Source organism: Zootermopsis nevadensis, unplaced genomic scaffold (genome assembly GCF_977971745.1).
Source record: "Zootermopsis nevadensis isolate Lab colony 2312 unplaced genomic scaffold, Znev_1.0 Znev_ptg000022l, whole genome shotgun sequence".
NCBI lineage: Eukaryota > Metazoa > Arthropoda > Insecta > Blattodea > Termopsidae > Zootermopsis > Zootermopsis nevadensis.
In genome coordinates, this window is record NW_028259154.1 from 7,652,378 (window position 1) to 7,676,603 (window position 24,226).

Genomic DNA, 24,226 nt, shown 5'->3' on the forward strand with positions numbered 1-24,226 from the left:
GTGAAAATGTCCTGTAAGGGAATGACAGTTGTTAGACAAAGTTCTGAAAGGGAAGAAGACAAATGCCAACATTCCTCCAGTATTTATTTCTTAATTTTCAAACTTGTAACTACAGACTTCATCACGCACCAGTACTTCATGGCATGAGATTAGGCACAGAGGCTAATTACCTTTACAATACTAGATCAGGTGATCAACTTAGTTTTCAAAACTGGTAATATTTCCAAAGCTACTTATTTTCTAATAATATACTGTGAACTACAAATAAATAATTATGACAAAGTGCTGAGAATATCTGGTAACTAAGAGAATCATGAGGGAGTAGAAAGGATGTTAAAGCAAGCGTCATAATCTGTTCTCTTCACTTAACGCTGTTCAGGTGAGGTTAGTTACAATTCTAAATGTCCAAATCTTTGTTTACTGGTATTGCTTTTATATCTGTTATATACCTACCATTATAACCTGATAGGACGTATAAGTATTTCGTCCTACTCCCACACAATCGTTAATCGCCTTTATGATGTTATGAATTGTTTTTAACACACCTGTAACACAAACATAGCATAGCTACACTTCCTGGGTGCATGATTGGGAGTAGTCTGATAGTTGGTGACTGAAAGTATTTATAACAAACTATTAATCCAGTGTGACAAGCAATAATATAAAATTGTAATAATCGAACAGTGCCCAGTTAATGGTGATTCATGGTTATCCCACATGAGGTAAGAGTTCTCCTACCACCAATCTTGTCTGGCAAACAAGATAGCTCCAAACTGTAATCACAGTCCCACCACACCATACACAAGAGAAGAATGGGACATGTAAATGGCTAAAGATTAATAAAGATAACTTCATATATCATACATGTTTCATTTCATCTCATTTGTCTGAATAAAGATTTCACATCTTAAAAGGTTGCTGTCACATAATGAATAATGAATTATACAGTAACACAAATAAAAGTAAAGCTGTCCCACTATAAGCCATGTAGTCGCTTGAGGGTATAGCTCCTACTCATTCTTGACCTCAGCACGAGATGGGGTGAGTGGTCAGGAACATGCCCTGGCTGCGCTTTACCCCAGGAAAGGACCCCAGACCCATTGGATAGTAGGGTGGGTGGGCCCCTGAACTGGTCTGTAGGCAGAGGCCAGTCTTTAGCCAGTCACTATACTGACTGACCTACATCAGCTATTTATAAAGTAGTTTGAAAAATATAAATACACTTCCATGTAAAGTGGTAGTCCATTATTTTTAACTAGAATTATTGTGCACATGCACATAGGTGACATACTGCTTTGTAAAACATTTCTAAAGATAAATTTTACAAACATAAGCACGAAGGATACCATAAGACCTGGTATTCCAAAAACACAATGCATCAGAATGCCAAGCAGAAATAAAATTTTGTGTCGTCCCTGAAGATTTAATTTTGCATTAATCATTAAAATCACAAGTGTGTGACAACTCATTATAGATGAATGAACATACCTTCTTATGAGCTCCCTAATGCTGTGCCCTGCAAAACCCACAGCCCCTCCTGAGCCCTGCAACAAGAGTTGTGATTCTAATCTATGGTATGCAAACTTAATACTCACAGTTCTAGTACAATGCTGGTAATCAGTTCAACCAAACACTGTTACATGATAAATGTTGTAAATTTTTACATCCATGAACTACATAAAAAATGTCTTAATATTAAGTTTTTTTCTGTGCGGAATTTTTGTGTGGGCTTTCTTCATGTGCGCATTTATCTGGTCACCTGTTCGGTCATATTATCGTTCTTCTCTCAATGTTTCGCAATTGTCAGCCACTTGAAATACCTAGCAGTTATGCACTTTGTAGGATTTGAGGTTTTCACGGTGGTGAGTTTGAAGATGGCTGTCTTCTGGGTAGCTGCGCCATGTAGTCTGGTAGAAATTTACCGACGTTTCAGTGGCCCATGCTGCCTCCCTCATCAGGGCTTCTCATTCTTTAACCATTGGTGTTATATGGGTTTGTTGCTTGTTGGTATACAGTTTTCCAAATAAGTGCTACTAAAATTACTTTAAAAGCAAAAACTGTTTTTAATTGTGATTACGGCCCAATATTTCTGGAAGTGGTATGACTTTAAAAGCATAAACTGTTTTTAATTGCGATTACGGCCCAACATTTCTGGAAGTGGTATGAAGTCTCTGTTCAAATATGTCATTAATGTAATAATTACCCGTGTTTGTATTTGCAGCAGAAAAAAGGAAGACTTGTACGATTCTTGTGAGTCAGTTTCAGAGAGGTAGTTTCCAAATTGTTAAAATTGTAATCATTGAAGTCAGTTACTTGGAAACCACCTACCAGCATGTGACGGCTAAATTGTGTGACTAGTTCATTTCCTGGTAGTTCGCTGGCACGCCGTCATAGCAGTTTACACAAGTGGGACATAATATATATGGAAACACTGAATAGAGTGTGTATCTGGAAGGAAACGATTCCCACTTATTACGCTTTCTTTGCTCGATGTGCATGAAATTAACGTAAAAAGTGGTGGTCATGTCTTTCTGTCCGTTTGCAGAATTTTATTTTGTGTATGACTTGAAATTTCTTTTGGTACAGCAGTATGGTTAGTGTGCCTACCCTGTAATCGATAGGTTTCTGCGTCTATTCTCTGTCAGGAGCCACAATAATTTCCGTGGAAAGTATCGTGGTTCTGGACAATACGTGGTGGACATCATGTCCAGTTCGTTCTGTTTCATCAACCTGTCGTCCTTTCTCGCACTGTAACCAAAACAGTTAACTGATTTTATGATGCAGTATCCTATCTCTTCTGGAAAATTAAGGCGCCTTACCAGAATTGGACACCATCGCAAGTAATTTCAATCAGTTCCCACCTTCATATTGTTTAACGCCATTTGAACCAAAGCAATCCTCTGTTTAACACCCAGATCTTCCAAGTGGGTTCTTCCCCTGATATTTCAGACCAAGATTGCGTGTGCCAGGGCTTCTCGACCTTTTCAAGACCTGGGCCACATTCACCTTTTCATATCGACTCCTGGGCTGCCTAGTTGTAAATGAGTACAATGTGTTGAAAATTCATGACAGTTTACTGAAACTGCTGCTAATTGTTACAGACAGGTTCACATGTTTGGCCTACCCAGTAATGTTCTTTAACATAATTGTTCATTTTGTTGTATATGAGTATGAGGTAATAGGATATTGTTATAATTGCTAGTTGCATATTATAATTGTTGCATATGTATGTTAAGTCATGTAATATGGGTATTAGTTACAAATTGTAATGAATTTTAGCTCTGGTACTTTAATGTAAGAAACTTTATTATATTCACTCTTGCCCAACTTTGTAACTCGGACTTTCACCGATGTTATTCTCTTTTGATAATTAAGTTGTTTTGAAGAAAACGGAGACATTGTGACACTGTCGTCCCACAAATGTACTATTTAAAAATAATTAATAAAACATCAACCAGAGTCCGAGAATAAGGCCAGTGCCAGAGGGTACCTTTCATAAGAAACCATGGAATGTTCTAGAAGCTTTATATATATATATATATATATATATATATACACACACACACACACACACACACATATATATACATATATACGGAGAACATATATTGTCCCTGGCAGGCTACGCCCTTGCTGACCAATATATATAGCAGCAAGAGCATCACAAAACACACTCTGATCTGTAACAAGTTTAGTCTTGACGACAGTACTGCCACTGCCACAACCTTAAGAAGCAACCTGTTGTACATATTGCTACATATTACTAATAAATCTCTTGTACAAGTCTACTCTCCAGCAGCTATTACTCGAACTGATGTTTTATTTTAAAAATTTGACTATTAATTTTGATTTTGTTCTTAGTACCTAAATTGTTTAAATAATTTATTAAGTGTTATTCTTGAGTCATATAGATACAGGACATGTTGAATCATGTTTTAGAAGTCACTTAAAATTTGTAATTCATACTCTACATTCATTAATATATTGTGCAGATATAGATATCTTTAATTTGCACAACTAGAAAACTGCCTTTAGAGTTGTGACATTTTCTTTTTGTAATAGGGCACATTTAAAAAGGTTGAACCCCTGTGGGAGCTGCAAAATTACAAGAACAAAATGTACAGTTTATTTAATGTCATATTTTTAATAAACAAATTTGAAAAGTATTAATACAATCAAAACAATGAGATAATTAATGTTCTTAAATCATACATGTTTATCCAATTTTCCTTTCTTAGGTAATTTATGCTTATAACATCATGTCCATGGTGTACAACTTCTGAATCAACTGACGAATTTTCACGAACGTTAGTTTAGACATAATGTTCGTGAAAGTGTACCAAATATTTTGTTTTAATTCCCTGTCATAAAAGAGCAACATAATGCCCTGCATATGAACTTAGGAGTTATGTGCGACATTAGTACCAATTAATGAACTCTCGAAATGTTTATGTTCCAAAGATGTTTATAAAATGCAGATTTTATTGAGATAATTTTATGGAGCTTTATGAAAGGGCATATGAAAGGCAGGAGAAAATTATGTTTTGATTTCGTGGCAGTATCCATGCAAGATAGGAATGGGAATTTAGCATAGAGATAGATTATAAATGTATCTGAAAATTTTTAAATAATTTTGTTTTGTTCATCAGAAATTAAATGCATGAAGACTAACATTTGAGGTTATATATGACACCTTCCACGCAGGGAAAATCTTCAAATATAAATATGTGAAGGAAAGAAGGCATTCTTTCTAAAATCTTTTGATAAATTTATGGCTGAAAGAACAACAGTGAGATGTCTGGTTTTATTTTTCCGACTTCTAAATATGAAGGCAAATGTCACAATAGTCATCTTTTTGTTCGTGACCTTGTGGGCCCCATTCGAAAGTACAACGCGTGACCCTGGGGTTCCTACCACTGTTCTACATCATGGAACAACTCACTTAAAAGATATTCAACAACTTATTATGCAGCTCTAAAACATAGTGCAAGATGTTTCAGGTGGGTAATAGGGTTATGACCATAAACTTGAGCACGTCTAAATATAACATTTTTCTTAACTGTAAAATATTCTTTCATTTCTTGAGATCACAATAATTCTTTGCAACAAATCTTGTTAGGGATGTAAGCATCAGTGAGATAAGAAGAGGAGAAACTGGCCACGCCTTCTATTTCGGCCTTCTTCTTGCCACACAGCAAAGCCCTCACCTAGGATTTTGTAATGTTACCACGATTATTCCACAGCAGGGAGACCCACATTCTCTACTTAACATGTGACTTCTAAAACAAAATTGAAACTGAATCAACCTGAATCCTCTCCTAATATTTAAACCACTATTTGATTCATGCATAATAATTTTAGAACCTCATATACAAGATTCTATTTTAAACTCTTGTCACATGTTCAGTTTAAAAACCAAAATGAAGGTATCCAAGGTATTGTGCCCATTAACTCTTTTAAGAACTGTGAATATCCTCATTATATAATATTTTCAGATGCCCTGCTATGTTATAAGAATTTTTTGCTCTAACACAAGTAAAGAACAAGTTAAGTCTGTCTGTTAGTCAGTTGCATTTTTCCTAGGATACAGTCAACCTGGATAATGAAGCGTCAATGTTTTTGCAACAGTGAGAAACGACTGCTGTTGTTATTATTTCCACCGTCATAGCCAATCCTATCATTATTGTTATTCCTCGGCTGTACCTTTGTCATATTTGACATTCCTTAACCTCTAACATCTCAGACTAGATCATGTAGCCCAGGGTGATCTGGACTGGCAAAACATGTTCTGCTGCCCACTGCTTAGGCCACTTTAAGGGACTAAGCACCTTGAACCAGTAATGTTTACTCCAAACCAAGAATGATTAACCCCCTGGTGCTTTACCACCCAAGCTCTTCTTGAGGATGATTGCTAAGCTGTGGGCCTGGCCCGAGAAACTTTTGCCGGAGGGGCTTTATCCCACAGGCCACCTACCCCTTGCCTTGGCCACCAGGTCTGTGTACCCTATGCTTAAACCATCCTGGTTACAATTTTAGTCCAAAAATGACCTAGGTGCATTTTTGGACCACGCCTTCAGTCCAGAATGGCTTTGGGTCACATTAGTACAACAATGGCCTTGTGATGCAGCATGAAGAATTCATTTGGAATATCAGTGTAATCCAATGAGCACTTTTACAATTGTGTTCTTCCTCAAGTATAAATATTAGGTTCTTCATTTTGTTGTCAAAACCCTTCATCTCAGTGTTTTAAACAGAGAGACCAAGTTTCACACATACACAACAATTGAAATACAGGCTTATACCTGAACAGAAATGTGTACGCATTATTACTGTTGAAAAACTTTGCAATATGGCACAAAAACCAGATTATGGAAGTAGGAACATCACCATTTTAAAACTGTGCTTCAACATCCAAGGGTCCATAGTTGCTCTCTACATAAGGAATCACCCAAAAAAAAATCAATGATTATCCTGTCATGCATAAATGATAAATTTAAAAATAAACTGTACCTGATCCTGAAGTGCTGTGTGGCTGGTAACATATGGTCTTGTCGCCAGGTTGCGCAGTTTGCTGATGTCTACGGCAGTGAGGGGCTGAGCTTTAATTCCCAGCCACGAGATGTCAGTAGGGTGTACACCAAGCCACCGAACCATGGGCACTGCTAAATCATCAGACTGGTGACTCATGTTCTGGAAGAAAGAACAGAAAGTGCTTTCCAACTTGTAAAAATCCCACATGCAGGAAGACCCCTCCCTCCTTTGCAGTTTATCATAGATTTTCCACATTATCTAAAAATACCCTTGCAAGGATGCAATGCCTGTAATTACTTTACGGCCTATCAAGCCTCCTGCCAAATGCTGATAGACTATGAAAGACTCTCAGGTTACAATCCAAGTTAGGTGGCTGAATGGTAAATAAACCATATCTTCTGCCCTGGTCCAAAGGACCAGATTTGTTACACAGCAGCCCTGAGGATGGGAGCAGAGATTGTTCTCAGAACGTTCGCAGAAGATATGGTTTCTACACCATTCAGCCACCTGAAGCGGCTTGTAACCCGAGAGTCTTTCATCAATTTCAGTTGCCGCGAAAGCTTCACTTTATACAGCTGCTAGACTAGTTGAAGTTAAAAATACATGGAAGTTTATTATTATAGAAGCCCACCCATAAACCTTCCCCTCAATCATACCAATAATTTAGTTGTACTTTGTCCCTTAATGTGAACTATCTACAAAATTTTGGTCAGGAAGTCTCACACGAGAAAACCACGAGGTACAGGAAAAGATGAAATAGATATTTAAATGCATCTTAAAAATAGGTCATACAGGTGAGAACTGAGTTCAGCAAGTGCAATGGCAGGCTTTTCTAAATATGAAGATATCCGTCTTCTGGGTTATTGCGCTGTGTAGTCTGGTCGATGTTAACCATCGCCCTGATGACGGAGGCAATGACCTCTGAAAAGTTGGTTAACATCGACCAGATTACACAGCGCAATAACCCAGAAGACGGATATCTTCATACTCACCGCTGTGAGAACCTCAAGTCTTTTCTAAATATGGTAATGGAAACTATATCCAACATGAGCAGGGAATTTTGCTAATGCTTGAAAAACTAAAATCTTTTCAAGAATCAACTTCCACTATGGTGTTAGTTATTCATTTCCACTTGAACTGGAAATTATTTTATTTACTACAAAATATGGCCTAATTTTGCACAAATTTTCTCTTTATGAAAGGATGGAGGATTATGCAAGCAACAAGTGTAAAAATACAAGTACGATTTGAGGTTTTCATGGCGGTGAGAATAAAGATGCAATCTTCTAGGTTGTAGCGCTGTATAGTCTGATAGATGTTTATCAATGTTTTAGAGGTCCTTGCTGCCTCCATCATCAGGGCATCCCAAAGATGGCAGCAGCAAGGACCTCTAAAATGTCAGTAAACTTCTACCAGACTACATGGCGCAACAACCAAGAAGACAGCCATCTTCTGTAAAAATACACGTGCTAACAGAACTATGAAACAGTGTGATCAATATATCTCCAGTACAGATGTGCCTCATGCAATTCAGTATCTTAAAATTAAGGTTCTCTGAGGATTTCTCTGGCTCTACAAGAAAATACCAGTCTGATTAATATACCATGACTGCTTTCTTTCAAACCATTTCCCATGCTACAGTAGGACTGTATAAGGGAATTACTTTTGACAACATTGTATGAGCATAAAGAAACTGACCAGTGATCCGAAGCGGTAGATGCACATGATCTCGATGCCATGAGGATCAGCATCCACCAGAGCTAACACAGGCACACTCAGGAACTTCCATAATAGCTGAACCAACAGCCGAGTGGCCACATCGGGGAAACCCTTTCCCTAAAAGGGATAACATACTTCTGTCAAGCGGCATGGAAGCAAGATTTTAAACAGATATGGGCAACATACAGACGTTACATGATGCAAGTTCAGTGAAACCTAGAAGGCTATGATGGCTAAGATGGGAAAGATATAAAATCCATACAGAATTTTGGCTGGAAACATCTTGTAAAACATCCACTCGCAAGACAGATGGAGATGGGAGAATATTTAGATGGATGTTTGGGCACAGATTTTTTGGGAATGATGTTAAGAAATTACAACTGCATTCACAACAAAATTAAGAGCAGACCAAATTAATGGAATGTCTTCTATCTCACAGTTCAGAATCATTTGTATTTCTGATACATAAACCTGGTCTCTCACATTAAGAGAACACAGAATGAGGGTTTGTCGCAACAGAGTGCTTCTGAGAATATTTGGACCAAAGAGCGATAGAGCAATAGGAGGATTGAGAAAACTGCATGTAATTTGCACTTTTTATTAAATATTATTAGGATGATTAAATCAAGAAGGATAAGATGGGTGTGGCATGTGATGATTATTCTGATGATCTAGGGGGGAGGATTATATTAAAATGGATATTGGGAAAACTGGGTTTGGGAGTATGGACTGGATTTATCTAGCTGAGGATAGGGACCAGTGGTACACTCTTGGGAACATGGTAATGAACCTTTGGGTTCAATAAAATATAAGGAATTTCTTGACTATTTGAGCATACTATTGGCTTCTCAATAATGACTCCTCTCCTTAGAGTTTGTTGGACAGGTTTTGAGGATGGGAGTGAAATCAAATTGGCTCAGGATTCTGTCCAAAGGTGGGCTTTAGTATTAGGAAACTTGAATATTCAGGGTAAACCAAAGAATTATTTTATTATTTTCTACATTAGTTTATTTGGCACTGGCACTCCGTAGGAGCAGTAATTTTGGCTGGGCTCATTATGGAATGGTTTAGCAAGTCTGATCAAAACCATTCTGTGCAGTGCAGTTCATTGAAATGTTACAGGTGTGTATTCCTCGTTCCATACGTAAAATGCATTCATTCACACAGTTAATGCAGCTGTCACTTCCTGGCTCCCAACTGGAACTGATGACTCATTATCAAGCACTGCATTGTCTTTCCAATATCAGTCAAATATTATTCCATAAAAACAGTAACATCAACTTGCCTTTTATTACAGCAGTTCTTGCTGAGAGCCGGGAAGATACAGCTGCATTTAACATCATCAAAGGATGTAACATACAATGGACAAAGGTTCTTTTGGATGGCAGTACTAAGCAAAACGTGCACACAGGGCGTGGCATATTAGCCTTTCATCCTACCAGAACCATTCTATCTGATGCCAAGTTACATGTTTCAGGCAACTCTTAGATGGGTAAGTAAATATAATGGTGGAAAAAGTATTTACTCAGTGAATTCATTGATAAAGTTGAATGTATCTACCACTTTCCAGCTCCTAGCAGGAACTGCTATATCATATCAGTAAGTTCATTTAATTGTGATACTTGACTTGTATTGGTCAAATTCTATAATCTTCATAAGTCATTCAGCTCCATCCAGGAGTAGAAGCTGCATTCAACTTCATAAATGAACACACAGCATTTTCATGAACTGATATCAACATTTAGAATAATAAAAAAATTGTTAGTTTATCTATTGGAAATGTCTATATTGTGATATTTTTCAAATCCCTGTCTTGGTCAATAATATAACAGCAGTGTAAACGTGCTTCAAGAGGTTCAAAGCAGGGCCTAGAAACATTTTATGTTGATACATTCTTAAAAATTTAACTTTTGTTAAAGAATTACTGATATTTTTTCATGAAAACATAAGACCACAAGAAGACTTTGCTACATTAAAAAATTCAAGCCCAGAATGAATTAATATGCTCAACCACTGTTACTAACTGTGACCAGAATACAGGGTCCCAGTCTCTCCAGAACACCCTCATCCAGCAACTTCTGGAAAGTAGCATCTTTCTCTACAAGTAGTACAAACTGGGCATCAGACTCCAGTCGAACCACGTTGTTTATATCTTGAGGAATAAGCACCCCTGGAACATCAGAAGACTGTAGGATTTAAAGATCTGACAGCAATGAGTACAAAGATGACCTCCTTCTGGCTTATAGTGCCATGTAATCTGATAAAGTTTATCAATGTTTCAGATGTCCTTGGGGCCCTGATGATGGAGGCAGAATGGATTTGGTAAACTTGTACCAGACTACACGACACTACAACCCAGAAGAAAATCATTTGAAAAACTATATTTACTGTGCAGTCTTGGCTCATCAGCAACAACTACAAAATTTCAATTCATTAATTTCTCAATTTGGTCATTTATTTGGGATGAATTAAATAAAAATATAATTCTCTAGTTTCATCTGCAAAAAAGATACTTTCTGGGTGGAATAAATGGCATAAGTGAGATCTGATGTTCTCAAAGTAGCGAACATTAAGATGGTTGTCTTGTGGGTGTTGCACTGGTGGAAGTTCACAAGACAATTCAGATGTGCTTGCCACCTCCACAATCAGAGTGAGGGTCCATTTGCATATAACCGACTACTGACCTTCAGAAAAGTAACAGCAGCACACCTGATAGAGAATCTCACTTTCTCACTTCATCAAAAAGAACTCTGTTTCCAAATCCAATATAACTCACCTCCTGGTGCCATACAATCGATGACATCACCCGTTTCCATGATCAGGGACACAGGACCAGCAACTAGGCCCTTGGAAGTGGCGATGACTCCTAGCTCCCAGGCCGGGGCGTTCAGAAGGCTGCATATGTCGCGAACCGCAGCGTCCAGAAGACCCTGGCTGCGTACTAGAGCCACATTCTGGTAGTACAGCTGTCTGCAGCACAGTGCGTCATGCAGGTTATGTTATACTGCTGTGTTGCGTTTCATAACAAAGCAAAAGCAATAATTTTGTTGTGTCTGTCGGTTTGTCTATTATTCTGTCATTAATAACAGTGGCCCCTTGTCAATTTTTTCTCCAACACTATTTTCCCTGAAAATTCGGAATATGTGCAGAAATGGGACACAGTCCTTTATCTTCTTAGAATTGTTTATAATAGAGACAAAGCGATAAGTCTTAAGTAACTGAATAATATTTAATTCTAACAATCAGGCCTACTACAATTCAGGAAATTTTGTTAACTGAAAGGAGAAACATTAAAACTATAACACAGGAAACCCACAATACTTTGAAAATACAAAAATAATCTGCTAAATAATTAATTGCATGAAAGAACAGTCTTCGTCAATTATTTTCTCCAGTACACCAAAGAGTAGTTCGGCTGAGAAGCAACGGAAAACAATAACAAAATCAACATAGGTGATAGGCATACGTTACTTAAATTTTCAGTAGTTCGCAAATCACCTTTTCCCAGAATGCTTTGCATTATGTGATCACATCGTAAATATTCATTAGTAGTCTACAATTACACATGTAAAGAACAATTTTACAAACAGCTAATAAGTTGGGCCATTACAATTAATAGACAAAATGTTTTAGTAAAATAAAAGACAAATACAAATAAATAGTCAGGACTTCTGAAGCCGAGGCTCGCTTGAGTAATAATTAAAATGTCAGTTCGTACTGCAAAGAAAAGCCTATATGTCACCATTACAAACAGCAACTTGTTACCGCTGTTTAAGCAAATAATGTGCAATAAGAATTAATAATAATCTTTTTTTGGCAAATCAGGACTGGCACATTATCTTCAATCGCTTGAACACTACAGGTCCTTTATACTCTGTTGTAACAGCACAATCTCTAAATACCAACCTCCGAGTGCACGTGGACTGGGTGAAAAGCAGGCGGTGGACTACACCCAGCAGATGGATAATGAGTGCGAACTTGGGGCGACTGCGTCTTGAGCTGAATTTAATCTCGACAGTTGATGCTTGTCCTTCTGGCTTCAGCTTCAACCTGGAGTAGAAACAGAGACGAAGTCTGGTCAACTTTAACTAAACCAGGTGTTCAACTTCTTACGTAAGAGTTGAAATGTCCTCATCGGTGGAAGTACGATTGTTAGATTTTCAGTAGCAGAGCGGCAGGTACTGTTACCGGACATAACAATGGAAGTGGACAAAATAACAGCTTTTGTAAAATATTTTTCTCCGCAGTAATTATTAGACCTAAAATTTTGTCCAGATAATGAAAATATTTATCTTCGCATGGACGAAGAAACATTCTAGGGTCTTTTATTAATGGTTTCTCTGTCTACTGTGGAGACCCCCGTCAATTGACAAAAGTTTTGGATTCTAAGTGATCGGTAGATGTCAGAAGACACTGAAGTCTTACCACAGACATGTCGGAAAATTGATACAGTTCCAACAAAATATGAAAGTATATAATATGTTTTAATTTCTATCTATTATCAGTGTATACTGGAATCTATAATTTCTTAGGTAATAACCAAACAGAGCTAAATGGTGAAACTTCGGTGTTTACCTCCAAATGTCAGATACAGGACTATTTCAAAACATTTGAAAAGCACAAGGAATTGTGAAATACGACGTCTGCCAAAAGCAAGTCGCGAATAAAATTTGCTATGAACCACACCCAACACGCTATTCATACTTTCTACTAACCGGTCTCCAAACTTGACGTTCTTCCAATCTCTCTGATTCCGCAGAGTGAAGACGGGAGACTTTCCCTCAGCTACACTTCGCACTATATCCAGCATCACGTCTTCTATGGCTACCATCAACTGGCTCCTATAAACGTTCATGTCTCAGCTTTAGTATTCTGAGAAGAGCTTTACAGCAGATTCATATGATCGCTCTTACGTTTGTAAATGTATGTGATGTCAAGATGGTCATGTAGCTACTGTTTCAACTCGTATGATCAGAAAGCTAAACTGAAGTTAAATAGCTAATAAACACTAGAATTACTGAAAATTTATATTAGTATAAGGCACAATAAATACTATTAACTACAACTCACACTTCATGCATCCAGTTGGAACAGGAAGGGTAGGCAGGTAAACAATGTTATGTTTAGTTACAGTTTTTTAAAACACCCAGACTACATAGAGTCGAATGATGAATAATGAAGAGGTCGTAGCGTAATATAAAGTACTATCCCGGCACTTTCCGGAAGGAACTGAACCACGAAACCCCTAGTCAGGACAGCCGGTCTACCGGCCGATATTTAAATTTGGAACCTCCCGAATACGAAGCAGGAGTGTTAACCACTCAACCACGACGTTCAGTGTAAACAATGTTACACCAACGACAAAAATGTCGTAGGTTTTGTACCGACTCTTCAACTGTATGATCTAATTTCAATGCATTAAGTAAATTACAACTAAGTACGTAAAAATTTTAAAGCAAATTCTAACCTCCTATCATCCTTATTCTTTGTGTTCTTCCGGGTCTCAGATGTGAAGTTATATGCTAGGCGTAATTCTGCTCCTATTTCCTTCACAGCTTCTTGTAACTTAATTACTAGCACTTCATCAGCACAGAGAGACATAATTTCTTTGGAAATAAAACTAAATGTACTCCCAAATACCGGTACCAAGATAACATATATATTCAACTACTCTCTTCTCGTACTCGAATAGGGTGGGTCTTGTCGACAGTAATCGATATCTAGAGATGACATTCCTTCATTTATACTCACAAGATGGAAGCACGATTAGTATTTGATTTAAAGTGCTATCTAGTAGCAGCATTTAGAATTATAACGTTGCGCCGAATATGATGACATCTAGCGACGTTTAAAAGGTGTTTACTGCCTCTATCATCAGGGCAATGAGGCACCATTGAACCACCGGGGGGGGGGGGGGGGGGGGGGGGGGGGGAGAGGAAGCGAGAGAGAGAGAGAGAGAAAGAGCGTAAATTCGTGAGAAGAAAGTTTCTCAACTCCACAAAGCGAAAAGTCACAGGCAGTGTAAAATCAAAACCTTACATCACTTCGTAGGAAACGTGTGAATGCCACGTAATATATATATATATTATATTCTACTTTACAACTGCTTAAGGTTATGCTGGTATGAAAACTTCCTCTGTAATTAGAGAAGCTACATGCAATTGAGATTTCTGAAATGTTCAAAGCAAAGGAGAGGACCAGTGAATGTGCACTTACACTACAAGATAAACAGAGCCATAGAGATGAGAGTGGCCTGATGGAACAACTCTCTTGCATTTGTCAAAAGAAAAGTAATAATAGCATCGTTTGCTAACTAGCATAAACCTACACATTCTCTTTCAAGTCTTTCACAGATCCTGTCACAGGTCTTATTGTTATATTTAAAGCAACATACACTTCATTATGCAAAGCTTACTTACTCATATGGTGAATAAATTCCCAGGTTCTAAGGAACCCACTATTAATTACCGTGTTATAAAAGCTCTTTTAACCTTATCCTACACCATCTTAAACCACGCCTTCACAGTCTAATTGTGTAAAACTTATTTTATTACTATTATTTATATACTCCTAGGTCTTGTAGGTAACTTCTTCCTTCGAGGTCACTGAAGTACAAATATATTACATGACTACGTATCCATATTTCCTCAGTAATTGCTAATAAACTCTTGTTATGATACGATTCTGAGATGTCATTAGTTGATTGGTAGATGGACCAATGAGTACTGGAGTCTGTATTCGTATCGAATAAAATTATTAAACTCGCAATAAATATATGAATAGGAACCAAGAAAGGAAAAAAAGTAAGCATCTAGTACAAGAAGTTTGTGTCAGTTAAAATCCTCATGTGCGTTTGTGGGACAGAGCATTTCGTAGCTATGACAGATTCCAAAAGACTTAATCAGAATGATCTCTTCTGTGCCGTTGACAAATTAGAGTCTGCAGTGGGAGGAAACGTTTGCGGAACACCAGCTTAGACGTCATGAATGCGTGTGGATGTACGGAGTTACAGCGCAAGAGACTTCTTCGTTGCCGCCACAACTAAGAGAGAACTTTGTTACTGCTTCCAGGAATCGAAACTTGGTAGTCCAACATGTAGTCTAGTGACTGTCACCAGGGTCCCATTCAAGGCTGGACATTTCTCAACAAGCCTAATGTACTATTAAGACCTTAAGGACTCTCTTCCATGGAATTAGCCTGAATATAGGTTGCGAATAGGTCATTTTTTTAAGTTCTCTCCTAAGACTCCTGCAAGAAAAATACTTCTGTACACAAGCGCAACGTCTTTAAGATCTGCAGAAGGCCTAAAGCAGGGGTACTGTAGGCAGGACCAAACAGTGCATTTCACCTACGCCACTAGCCTGCATGTAGAAGGCAAAGAAAATGATGTAATACGTAAATCAAAAACATTACCGACAAAGCAGCTGAGAAATAATGTTACAGCATAGGCGGTATATGCTTCATTATCTGCTATTAATACCAACCCCTCTGAAATATTTCACATTTATTCTAACGGGCGTTGAATACACAGATTTGTCCCTACTACTGTACTTAACCTTTTAAGAAGTGGTACACATTCACATTTTGTATGACTCGTGTTCCGTCGGTCTGTAATGAATCTTCGTGGCAATTTATCAAAACTGTTACGAAATTGCTGTTGCTAAATCTTTATATATTACTCAATAATTTTCTTGCTTTAACAAATCAGTTAACTTGTTACTTTGTTAAATATACATTTTATTAAATATTTAAGTTAGATAATACAATAATACAAAAAATATACCGGGGCCGCAAAAAAATAATCGGCGGGCAATAGGTTGATAACCCCTGTCATAACGGTAGAACTTCCTGTTTTATCCATTCTAAACCTCGAAATTAGATACAGGTGACGCGTTAAATTCAATCTGCTGTCGTTTTCGAATAAGCAAACGAGAAGCATTTTCTCATCTCTCCGTAAGTAAACATATATTTTCAAACAAATATTCCTTAAAATGCTTCAAATGATTCGAATCGTCTTGACGCACCTCGATTTATGTCACAGTACACTTGCACAAGTCGAAAAAATAGCAGGGACAACGCACAGTTCTGAAATTAGCTTCTGTTGTCTGCTGAAGCATGAGCACAATCGCCCGCCGGAATGCCCACAAGTTATACAAGCAATCTGCGCTTCAAGTATGTTGGGTTGCCTCCTTTCAGGCAGTCCAGTGAGATACTAATGAAAGGAACTGAACTAGCTGTTCTATGTGTAATTAGGTTCGTGCTTTGTCTTTTAGTTTATAATTGTTTTTATGGGTTAATCATTTTGGATTGACTAAGTATGTATAACAGCAATAAAGTTGCTTCCTACTACAGAGTGGAACATGGGGTACTTTTGAAATTCCTTTTCTTTGCAATTTCACATTTTGCCTTGTTAATTTATTGTTTACGACATTCAAATATGTTTCCTTCTTCATATAATTAAATTTACAATATCAGTGATATAAATAATTGGCAGTAGATTCATAAAATGATAAGCGGTTAGAGAATTCTGGCCGGAAAACCTCAAGACTGGAAGCCATATGGGAGACTTAAGCGTAGATGTGAGTATAATATTAAAATGTCTCACCTACTTTACAGTAGAATAGGCAGCCAGACACTCCGACAGTCATACAACCATATAATTGGTCACACAGTCGGCAATAAAATCATTTAACCCACCAGTTAGTTAATGGAATCAACAATTTAATCACATAGTCAATCACCCAAGTACTATTCTAGACAGTCAGCCATCAATTTCAGTCAGAGTCAGAGAGTCGGTCAGTCTACGAGTGAATAATTTTCTATATTTTTCTTTGTAGCTTACCGATTATTTAAGACTTGAGGTTCTCACGACGGTAAATACGATGATATTCTTCTGGGTTGTGACGCCACTTTTATCTCTGCAGATGGAGACAGTATGTTTCTCCGAAACGTTGACGGTATCATAACCCATAAAAACATAGTAAGACAGATTCAGATTAGAGATGCACAGCAGATGCTGCGGTCCATATAAGCTTGAAGGTCAGATGGGCTGCTACAGGTGATGGAGTCCTGAGTTCCTAACCACAGAGGGGTAGGTCATGGGCAGCGGACAGGTGGCGCGGCGCAGCGAGGTCGACTGGCGACAGGGCAGGTGGACGGATAGCGTGTCGACTCTAGCCTTCTTCCACGATCAGGCGATAGTCTGTCAGGAATCGTGACGAACTATTACATTTCGTATCAATCATGAACATTTACGGATTATTTAATTTAATTTTGAGAAATGCTCTTGTCTATGCTCAGCCGAGTTGTTTGCAAATATGTATCAATATAAAAGCGGACCAAACTACGCACGAACGACTAAATGCATGTTTAAAGAACCAGTAGGCTTTAACCGAACATCGTCATTGTATACGATTCTGATCCAGTTAAACCCACAACCTATTTATCTTCGATCAAAATCAGTTTTAGTTGCTGTTTCTTTCTAGGTCTTCCACGTGACTGCATTCAAAGCGATTTCCTCACAAAAATTCTGCGTGCATATCTTGTCTCCCCATGTGTAGCTTAGCACAATGCTGTATGCTACAAATCTCAATCCTCCTGATTTCACGACCTAAACAATATCATATTGTTTGCACAACTCACGAATTTACTTGTCATGTAGTAATGTCTTATCTGAAGAATAGGCTAATTAAATATTTGATCTCTTTCCTTTCAGGTATTCGTATTTAACGATTTTGGTTCGGAGACATCGCATTTCATAACCAGGGACAACTGTTAAAATTATTATAACAAATTCTTCTTGGGCTACCATCCGTGTAAGGTGGTTTAAGGAAGAAAACACCAACGTTCGAGAACCATTTTCGTCCTCGTCTTCAGAGTACTGTGGTACTACTTGGTCGCCGTAAAAATACATGTCAAAATTATTGTTCTGTGCACTGAAATTCTTAATATGTACGAAAACTATTATAAAAATAAATTTTGGATTGTATAATAACAATGTTCTCTTTATTTCAATTGCCGTATACTTTATTTGAGACATACCACAACACTGCCTAGAATTGAATCCCGGGTACACTGTCAATATAGAAGATCTATTACAGGCAAACACAAACAATAATTAAATTATTTATAATAATTCAATTAATTTCTTTATTATTGTGTGTTAACAGCTGCAGGAGTCAACAACAGAGTCAGACCAAGAAGATAAAGTAAATACAATGAACAAAAAACAATAAAAACACGTGACAATAAAACTCAACTAAACACTCGTATATATAATCAATCAAAATACTTCCTCGCATCAAAAAGTTGTCAAATGAGACAATGTTTTTGACAATAATGTTTATAAATCTGAGTGTCTTTTGCGGCAGTGACGCATGTAGCTGAGGACTACGCTGAAATTAGAAAATTCTGTTATTTGTCTGTAGGCAAATTAATACCAACAATGTCAGTGATGGAAGGGCACAGTAATGATTATGATTATTCAATTACATTTTTTATTATTAGCGTGCTCTATCAACAGTCTGAAGGCCAATTACAGATACAGCACAGAGATGAGCTCACGAACACAATGAAAACATAAAAGGTAAAACAAGCAGAATATAAAATACATTAATATGGAGGACGTAAATACACAAGAAAATTGCTACTAAATATATTAGCATATTTGTAAAAATAATTTACATCAATTAAGTAAATTATACTATTATAGAATGTGAAGAAGTGTGACAATTTTCGTCTCGAATATGTCCAAATCCCTGCAGATGACATTAGCAGCTGATGCGCATCTAGCAGAAGGACTGGTTTTGATCAAAGGGCTAAAACTGAACATAGAAAAATCTCTCAGATTCCGAGCAGGAATGCGGAGACCGACAGCTTCCAGAAGGGAAGGACAGCATTTAAAACCGCGGTATGCCTGCGCAAGGAACAGTGCATCACTGCAATGACTTCTCTTACGCAGGGTATGGAGTTTTAAATACTCTAAAGTATCAGCGTAGCTGTAATGCACTTGGGGGAGCAGACGATAGTAGCAAAGGGCTGCAAACTTCTGCTGGATACGTTCCAATTTGTTGGCATCAGTAGTCGTAATAGAATTCCAAACGACCGAGGCGTACTCGAGCTTGGATCTAACTAAGGTTACATATAACATATACAGGCAATCGAGAGAAGAGAACGAAAAGGTTAATGTGCGAACAAGACCCAAATATGTGGTCAACATGGTTGTGAAATCAGAGCTTAGAGTCGATAAATATTCCCAGGTCTTTAATGGTGTTGGTGTCAATAATATTAATAACAATAAACCTGGTATAAAGGGTTCACCCTCGCTCATGAACTGATAACAAAAAAATAGGAATATTATAACAATTACAATAAGAATAACGATAAATACATTAAGAAATTAACATAAACCACAATCTACTGTAGGTTCATAAATTGATAGTTTTAGTGTATCCTAATGTAATCCGCCCATCACCATTAATTAACAACAATCATAACAAACACATGTGATAGTGTTTCAGTGTTACTGGCGTGACAAAAATAATAACAATGGCTACATTGACATCCTAGGATTAATACTGAAAACGCATTTCTCAGACGGACAGGAAGACAGACTAACTAACTAGTTACAAGTAATTAATTAACTGATTAAATGACTATACAGTTAATCAGCCGATCAGGAAACTCAGTACTTTCTCTTTACTACAAGGTCCGAGCCGACGTTTACAGACTCCTGCAATTCTTCCACAATTTCAGTAAATTTAACCCAGTCCACAATTTCACATTAAATTTCGTTTTAACAACGCCTAGAACCCCAGTCTGTATCCCCTCTTGAGGGTTTTAATTTAAAATCCTGTATGCATTTATCAATTCCTCCATATCTGTTTCATGCCACTCCAATCTCACTCTTCGAATCGATAATAATGACACGACAATCGATGTACGAATGTACGAGTACTACCTGGCAACGCTGCCGAGCTGTGGCGCTAATGTAGACGAGCAGGTAGCCACGGCGACATGACATGGACATTTGTTCTAACGCCTTGCTTTATACTGCTGTGTCTAGACAAATGGGTAATGTCATCGGCCGGGGCATGTGTGATCAACTACTGTCACCTCTCGTCATATTACAATTAATTCGTCAAAGCGACACACATTGACTGCAGCAGTGTTTCATGGGAACAGCTTCGTTTTTGGATAGGCCTCTGGAGAAATTAAATTTGGTATAAATGGTAGGCCTGTGTTTAACCCCATGTTTCTACGTTACGAAACTAAATCGGCCATTAGAAAAATCACGCAAGTCCACAAAACTCACTTTCCAGCAAAAAAGGAACATGCTAGGAAAGGCACTATTTTAAGCTTGGTTTATTTTTTAACGAAGAATAAGTCTACTTATTCGATACTGTTTTAGATCACAAACAGCTTTTCTATCACAGTTATAAACTAAAGTTACTTTTGGACTCGTGTTGTTTAGTAGTACCCACAAAATACCGAAGGAACTTTGTATGACTCTTATGCATTCTTCTGTCACTGCTAGGCTGACCTACTTAAGTCGCTGTGGGTTTCGGTGGTTTTTACAGTCAAAACCCAAACCAAAGCACAGCAGTAGGCCTAAAACAACACGAGTCCAGAACTCGTGCTGTTTTGACAGAAAACAGGAGACAGTACGATGCCCACGCGTAGTGCAGACATAGAACAATATGACAACTGTGCGTTTACTCTGCTGATTGCTATGGTAGCAATAACTCAATTCTCGCAAAATGAGGATTCATGTGGTTTTTCAAATGACAGAGTCAATTACAAGACGGAAGTCTCAGGATCAGGTAAAGGTAAGTGACCACATCTAAGTTCTAATCGCCATATCTCCTACAAAGAGCCCAGGCACAATTTACATAATATAATATGAAATAAAGTCATGACTTGGTCGTCAGATCTTCGTTTAAAGTAACGATACTGTTACGTGAATGTAATAATGACATAAGGTAGGGTTGGTTGTGTGTTTATTGCTTATACTTTCCACCGCGTAAATTCTGTAAGGGTTAACTATGTCAATAAGGATAAGATTGGTGGGACGTCCAGAAAGTATGAGTAACAAAAAAAATGTAAATATCATTCGATTAAAAAAGCCAGAGTGAGAGACAATTTTAAAGACTCAACCGCAAATAAGACAACAATTAATGTTCTAGAAATAGGAACTGAGTAAGACTCGAACTGGATTCTGCTGTTCAGGATGGAATAAAAACCGCAATGCAGCGAAACATCCGTTTTCATAAGCATGAATTTCTTTGTCCAACAGAGGACTTATCCACCAAGGTGGTGAGTCCCGGCTTCTCATTGCTCTCATGTGGGACTTGGACAAAATGGTTTCTCTCCCAGTTCTTCGGTTTTTCCCTGTCACTACCATTCCACCGCTGCTCAATATTCACACACATCATCTGCGACAGGGGGCGATAGACAATGGGTCCGTTAGAGGCCGCAGTTGCACGGAGGCGCCGTCTAACCCCACTGTTACAACAGCAAATCCCACTGCCCTGTTAATAAACGCGTATTATGAAGTAGGATTTGAGGTTTTCACGGCCGAGAGTCTGAAGATGGCTGTCTTCTGGGTTGTAGGGCGATGAGTCTCCCTGATAATGGACGCAGCAATGACCTCTTAAAAGTTGGTAAAACGTATACCAGTCTACAGGACGCTACAGCCCAGAAGACAGTGATCTTAGCTAGTTCTAACATCCGTGCCACACGCACGCTTCAAATTACGTGTAAATTGATTGATACATTTAGTATCACTTTCTTACTGCCTTCATTAGGTCAGTCGCTGAGACAGATTGCCTCTGGGTTCAATCAGGTATGAGGCCAATAGGCTACAGGCAGGCCTGTACTTTGATAAGCCTATAGTTTCCAATCTGTCTTAAAATTAGTTTTTTGTTAGGAAAGTAGAAAGTTTCCAACACGGCTGAACACTCCACACCCTTCTTCATGGTCCGGTTTTATATTACTGTTACCGAAGGTGGCTACAGATTGATTAACACTCCTATTTCATATTCGGGAGATCCATGGTTCAAATCTCTGCCGGTATCCGTCTAGATCCTCACTGTCTCCAGGAAAATACCGGGATTGTAAATTGAATTAAACTACGACAGATTTCTTCAATATCCTTTCCAATTTATTATTCATCCCACGGTATATATTCTGAGCTATTTACAGAGTTGTTAAATAAAATACAAATAAATAAAATATATTGATCTCCCATCTACACTTATGTCTAACAGTCTGGTCTCTTCACTAGATGTTATCGCGATATTAATTATGCATGCATTTCCTATTTCAATACGCGTACTGCTTGCCAAAATTTCTTTATAATCCACAAGCACAAAGGAATGTTGTAAGATGTGAGGTTCTCACTGCGGCGAGGATGGCAATGTTTTAGGTTGTGATGCCGTGTGGACTCTTAGGTACTCGCCAGAGAGAAACATTGTGCCCAAATTTGAAATAACCATAACTTACAATTTCATTAAATTCCATTCTTCCCGATTTTGCCAACTGCAACTCATTTAACTTTGCGTTTATTTATTGAGGTAAAAATATGTTGTCCCAAAGCTAATAATTTTAGAGGTATCATCTTTCAGCTTATGACAAACAGTTCAGAATATTAGACGATGGACAATATCCAGAAACACAATAACACTAAAGCTTATAAATGCTACTTAATAAAATTCATAAAAATGATCACTCACAAATCGTCGTTGAGATTAGCCGTTTTGAGAAAAACACAAAATTAAATTTTAGCTTATTGCTCAATACAGGCCATACAGAATCTACACGAACCAAAAATTACATTCACCCGACAACTTTTACCTCATATCCTAGTGCCAAATTTAATTGAAATCCTATCAGTATATTGTAAAATAAATATGTCGGACAGATATAATTTCTCCATTATTCACTCATTTCATCTATTTTTTACAAAGAAGACATAACGAGGCAAAATTATGTAAAAAATGAAATAGACATTCTCAATATTACAAGGCGTACTAGGCAACCACGTACAGTCACAGACTATTGTCTCAAACATTATCAGCAATCTTGCTTTGGAGGAAGTGTGAAGATTCTGACAACCGTCTGTCATAATCTGTAAAAGTGATTTTTGGACTTTGCCCACTCTCTAAAATATAAACAAAAACAACTTTCCGTTTCTGTGTTGAAGCTGTCCTGGTCTGAGGGTAGCTCAACCAGGGGGCCCAACAGCTAATATTTCTATCCCTTTCCTTTCGACCTGAAGACGAAAAGAGGATCCAGCCTCCCAAACGTCGTATTTTTTTAAAATATAGAGGATGGACAAAGTCCACGAAATCAATTTTACAGATTAATTATATAGGCCTATATAAAATCTCGAACTCAGTGTTAGAAGATTCGCATATCTCTGACCTGCTGTCTAATTTAAACAGTGGATGTAGCGTCGTTAAATAGACTATAAAACTAGCGTTCAGTTGCAAAACGTGACGTAGTTATACGGAGAGCAGACAGGAAGCAAAAATGCAGTAATTGCTCATGTCGTTAACGACACGAGATAAATATTATTGCGGGCTGATCATCCGCCCGGCTCCTGAATTTAAAAACATCACAAGATGTGAGCTGTACCTGTGACGGGAAACGACTGGAATAGCAACACGGCTCTTCCACCTGTTTCCTTATTGAGCAGTCAAAGTGTGACCTTTGAGAAACAGACACATCAAGTTTAAGTTTTATTTCAATCCGTTTGTTTGGAGGTCACGTGATAATTGCCACACTCCCCCGCTCAGTATTATTACAACAAAACCCTCCGATGTATCAATAGCCCAAGTCAAAATCAGACTTGCCTTCCCAGCCAGTGCCCAGTGCTACCAACATCAATCACCTGCTGTGACTGACATGGTCTTTCAGCATCTTCACAGAAGCGGGTCAGAAGGTCACTATGGGAGTGTTCAATTACTGCATTCGT

The 24,226-nt window shown here is 37.9% G+C and overlaps 2 protein-coding genes across 14 annotated transcripts in view; one reads left to right on the plus strand and one right to left on the minus strand.

Annotated features, from left to right (window-relative positions):
• The window catches only part of LOC110831193 (uncharacterized), a 44,793-nt gene extending 26,598 nt beyond the window's left edge, over nt 1-18,195 (plus strand). For 2 of the 8 annotated variants that reach the window (XR_002543498.2, XR_015536401.1), the window contains exons 3-4: nt 9,548-9,742; nt 10,533-10,741. Coding sequence is in view for 2 of the 8 variants with exons in the window: in XM_087353503.1 (XP_087209629.1) it covers nt 17,966-18,028 (63 nt within the window). In the remaining 6 variants the exon portion in view is untranslated. Of the gene's footprint in view, nt 1-6,558; nt 9,743-10,532; nt 13,316-17,965 lie in introns of those variants that run through there. The other 6 variants (XR_015536402.1, XR_015536404.1, XR_015536403.1 and 3 more) reach the window with 6 other exon arrangements.
• mei-W68 (meiotic W68) lies at nt 71-13,975 on the minus strand. 6 transcript variants are annotated; one of them, XM_087353497.1, is made up of 9 exons: nt 13,718-13,973; nt 12,966-13,091; nt 12,157-12,300; nt 11,027-11,220; nt 10,275-10,420; nt 8,230-8,367; nt 6,511-6,690; nt 1,489-1,544; nt 71-545 (listed from the first exon to the last, which is right to left on the minus strand). In XM_087353497.1, exons 1-9 carry the CDS (start codon nt 13,849-13,851, stop codon nt 524-526), a joined length of 1,140 nt encoding a protein of 379 aa, XP_087209623.1. In that variant the 5' UTR covers nt 13,852-13,973; the 3' UTR covers nt 71-523. The 6 variants fall into 6 exon arrangements, with proteins under 6 accessions (XP_087209623.1, XP_087209620.1, XP_087209624.1 ...); XM_087353494.1 differs by having other exon boundaries at nt 71-1,544; nt 13,718-13,974; XM_087353498.1 differs by lacking the exon at nt 1,489-1,544.
• Nucleotides 18,196-24,226: the final 6,031 nt, after the last annotated feature.

What these genes read in the sequence shown, in the direction of transcription:
- mei-W68 (XM_087353494.1), bottom strand. Translation starts at nt 13,851, where the DNA reads ATGTCTCTCTGTGCTGATGAAGTGCTAGTAATTAAGTTACAAGAAGCT. An exon ending in CGATTGTATGGCACCAGGAG is followed by an intron (nt 10,421 to 11,026) that starts GTGAGTTATATT and finishes CTGATGTTCCAG; the next exon opens with GGGTGCTTATTCCTCAAGAT. An exon ending in TCTACCGCTTCGGATCACTG is followed by an intron (nt 6,691 to 8,229) that starts GTCAGTTTCTTT and finishes TCTTTCTTCCAG; the next exon opens with AACATGAGTCACCAGTCTGA.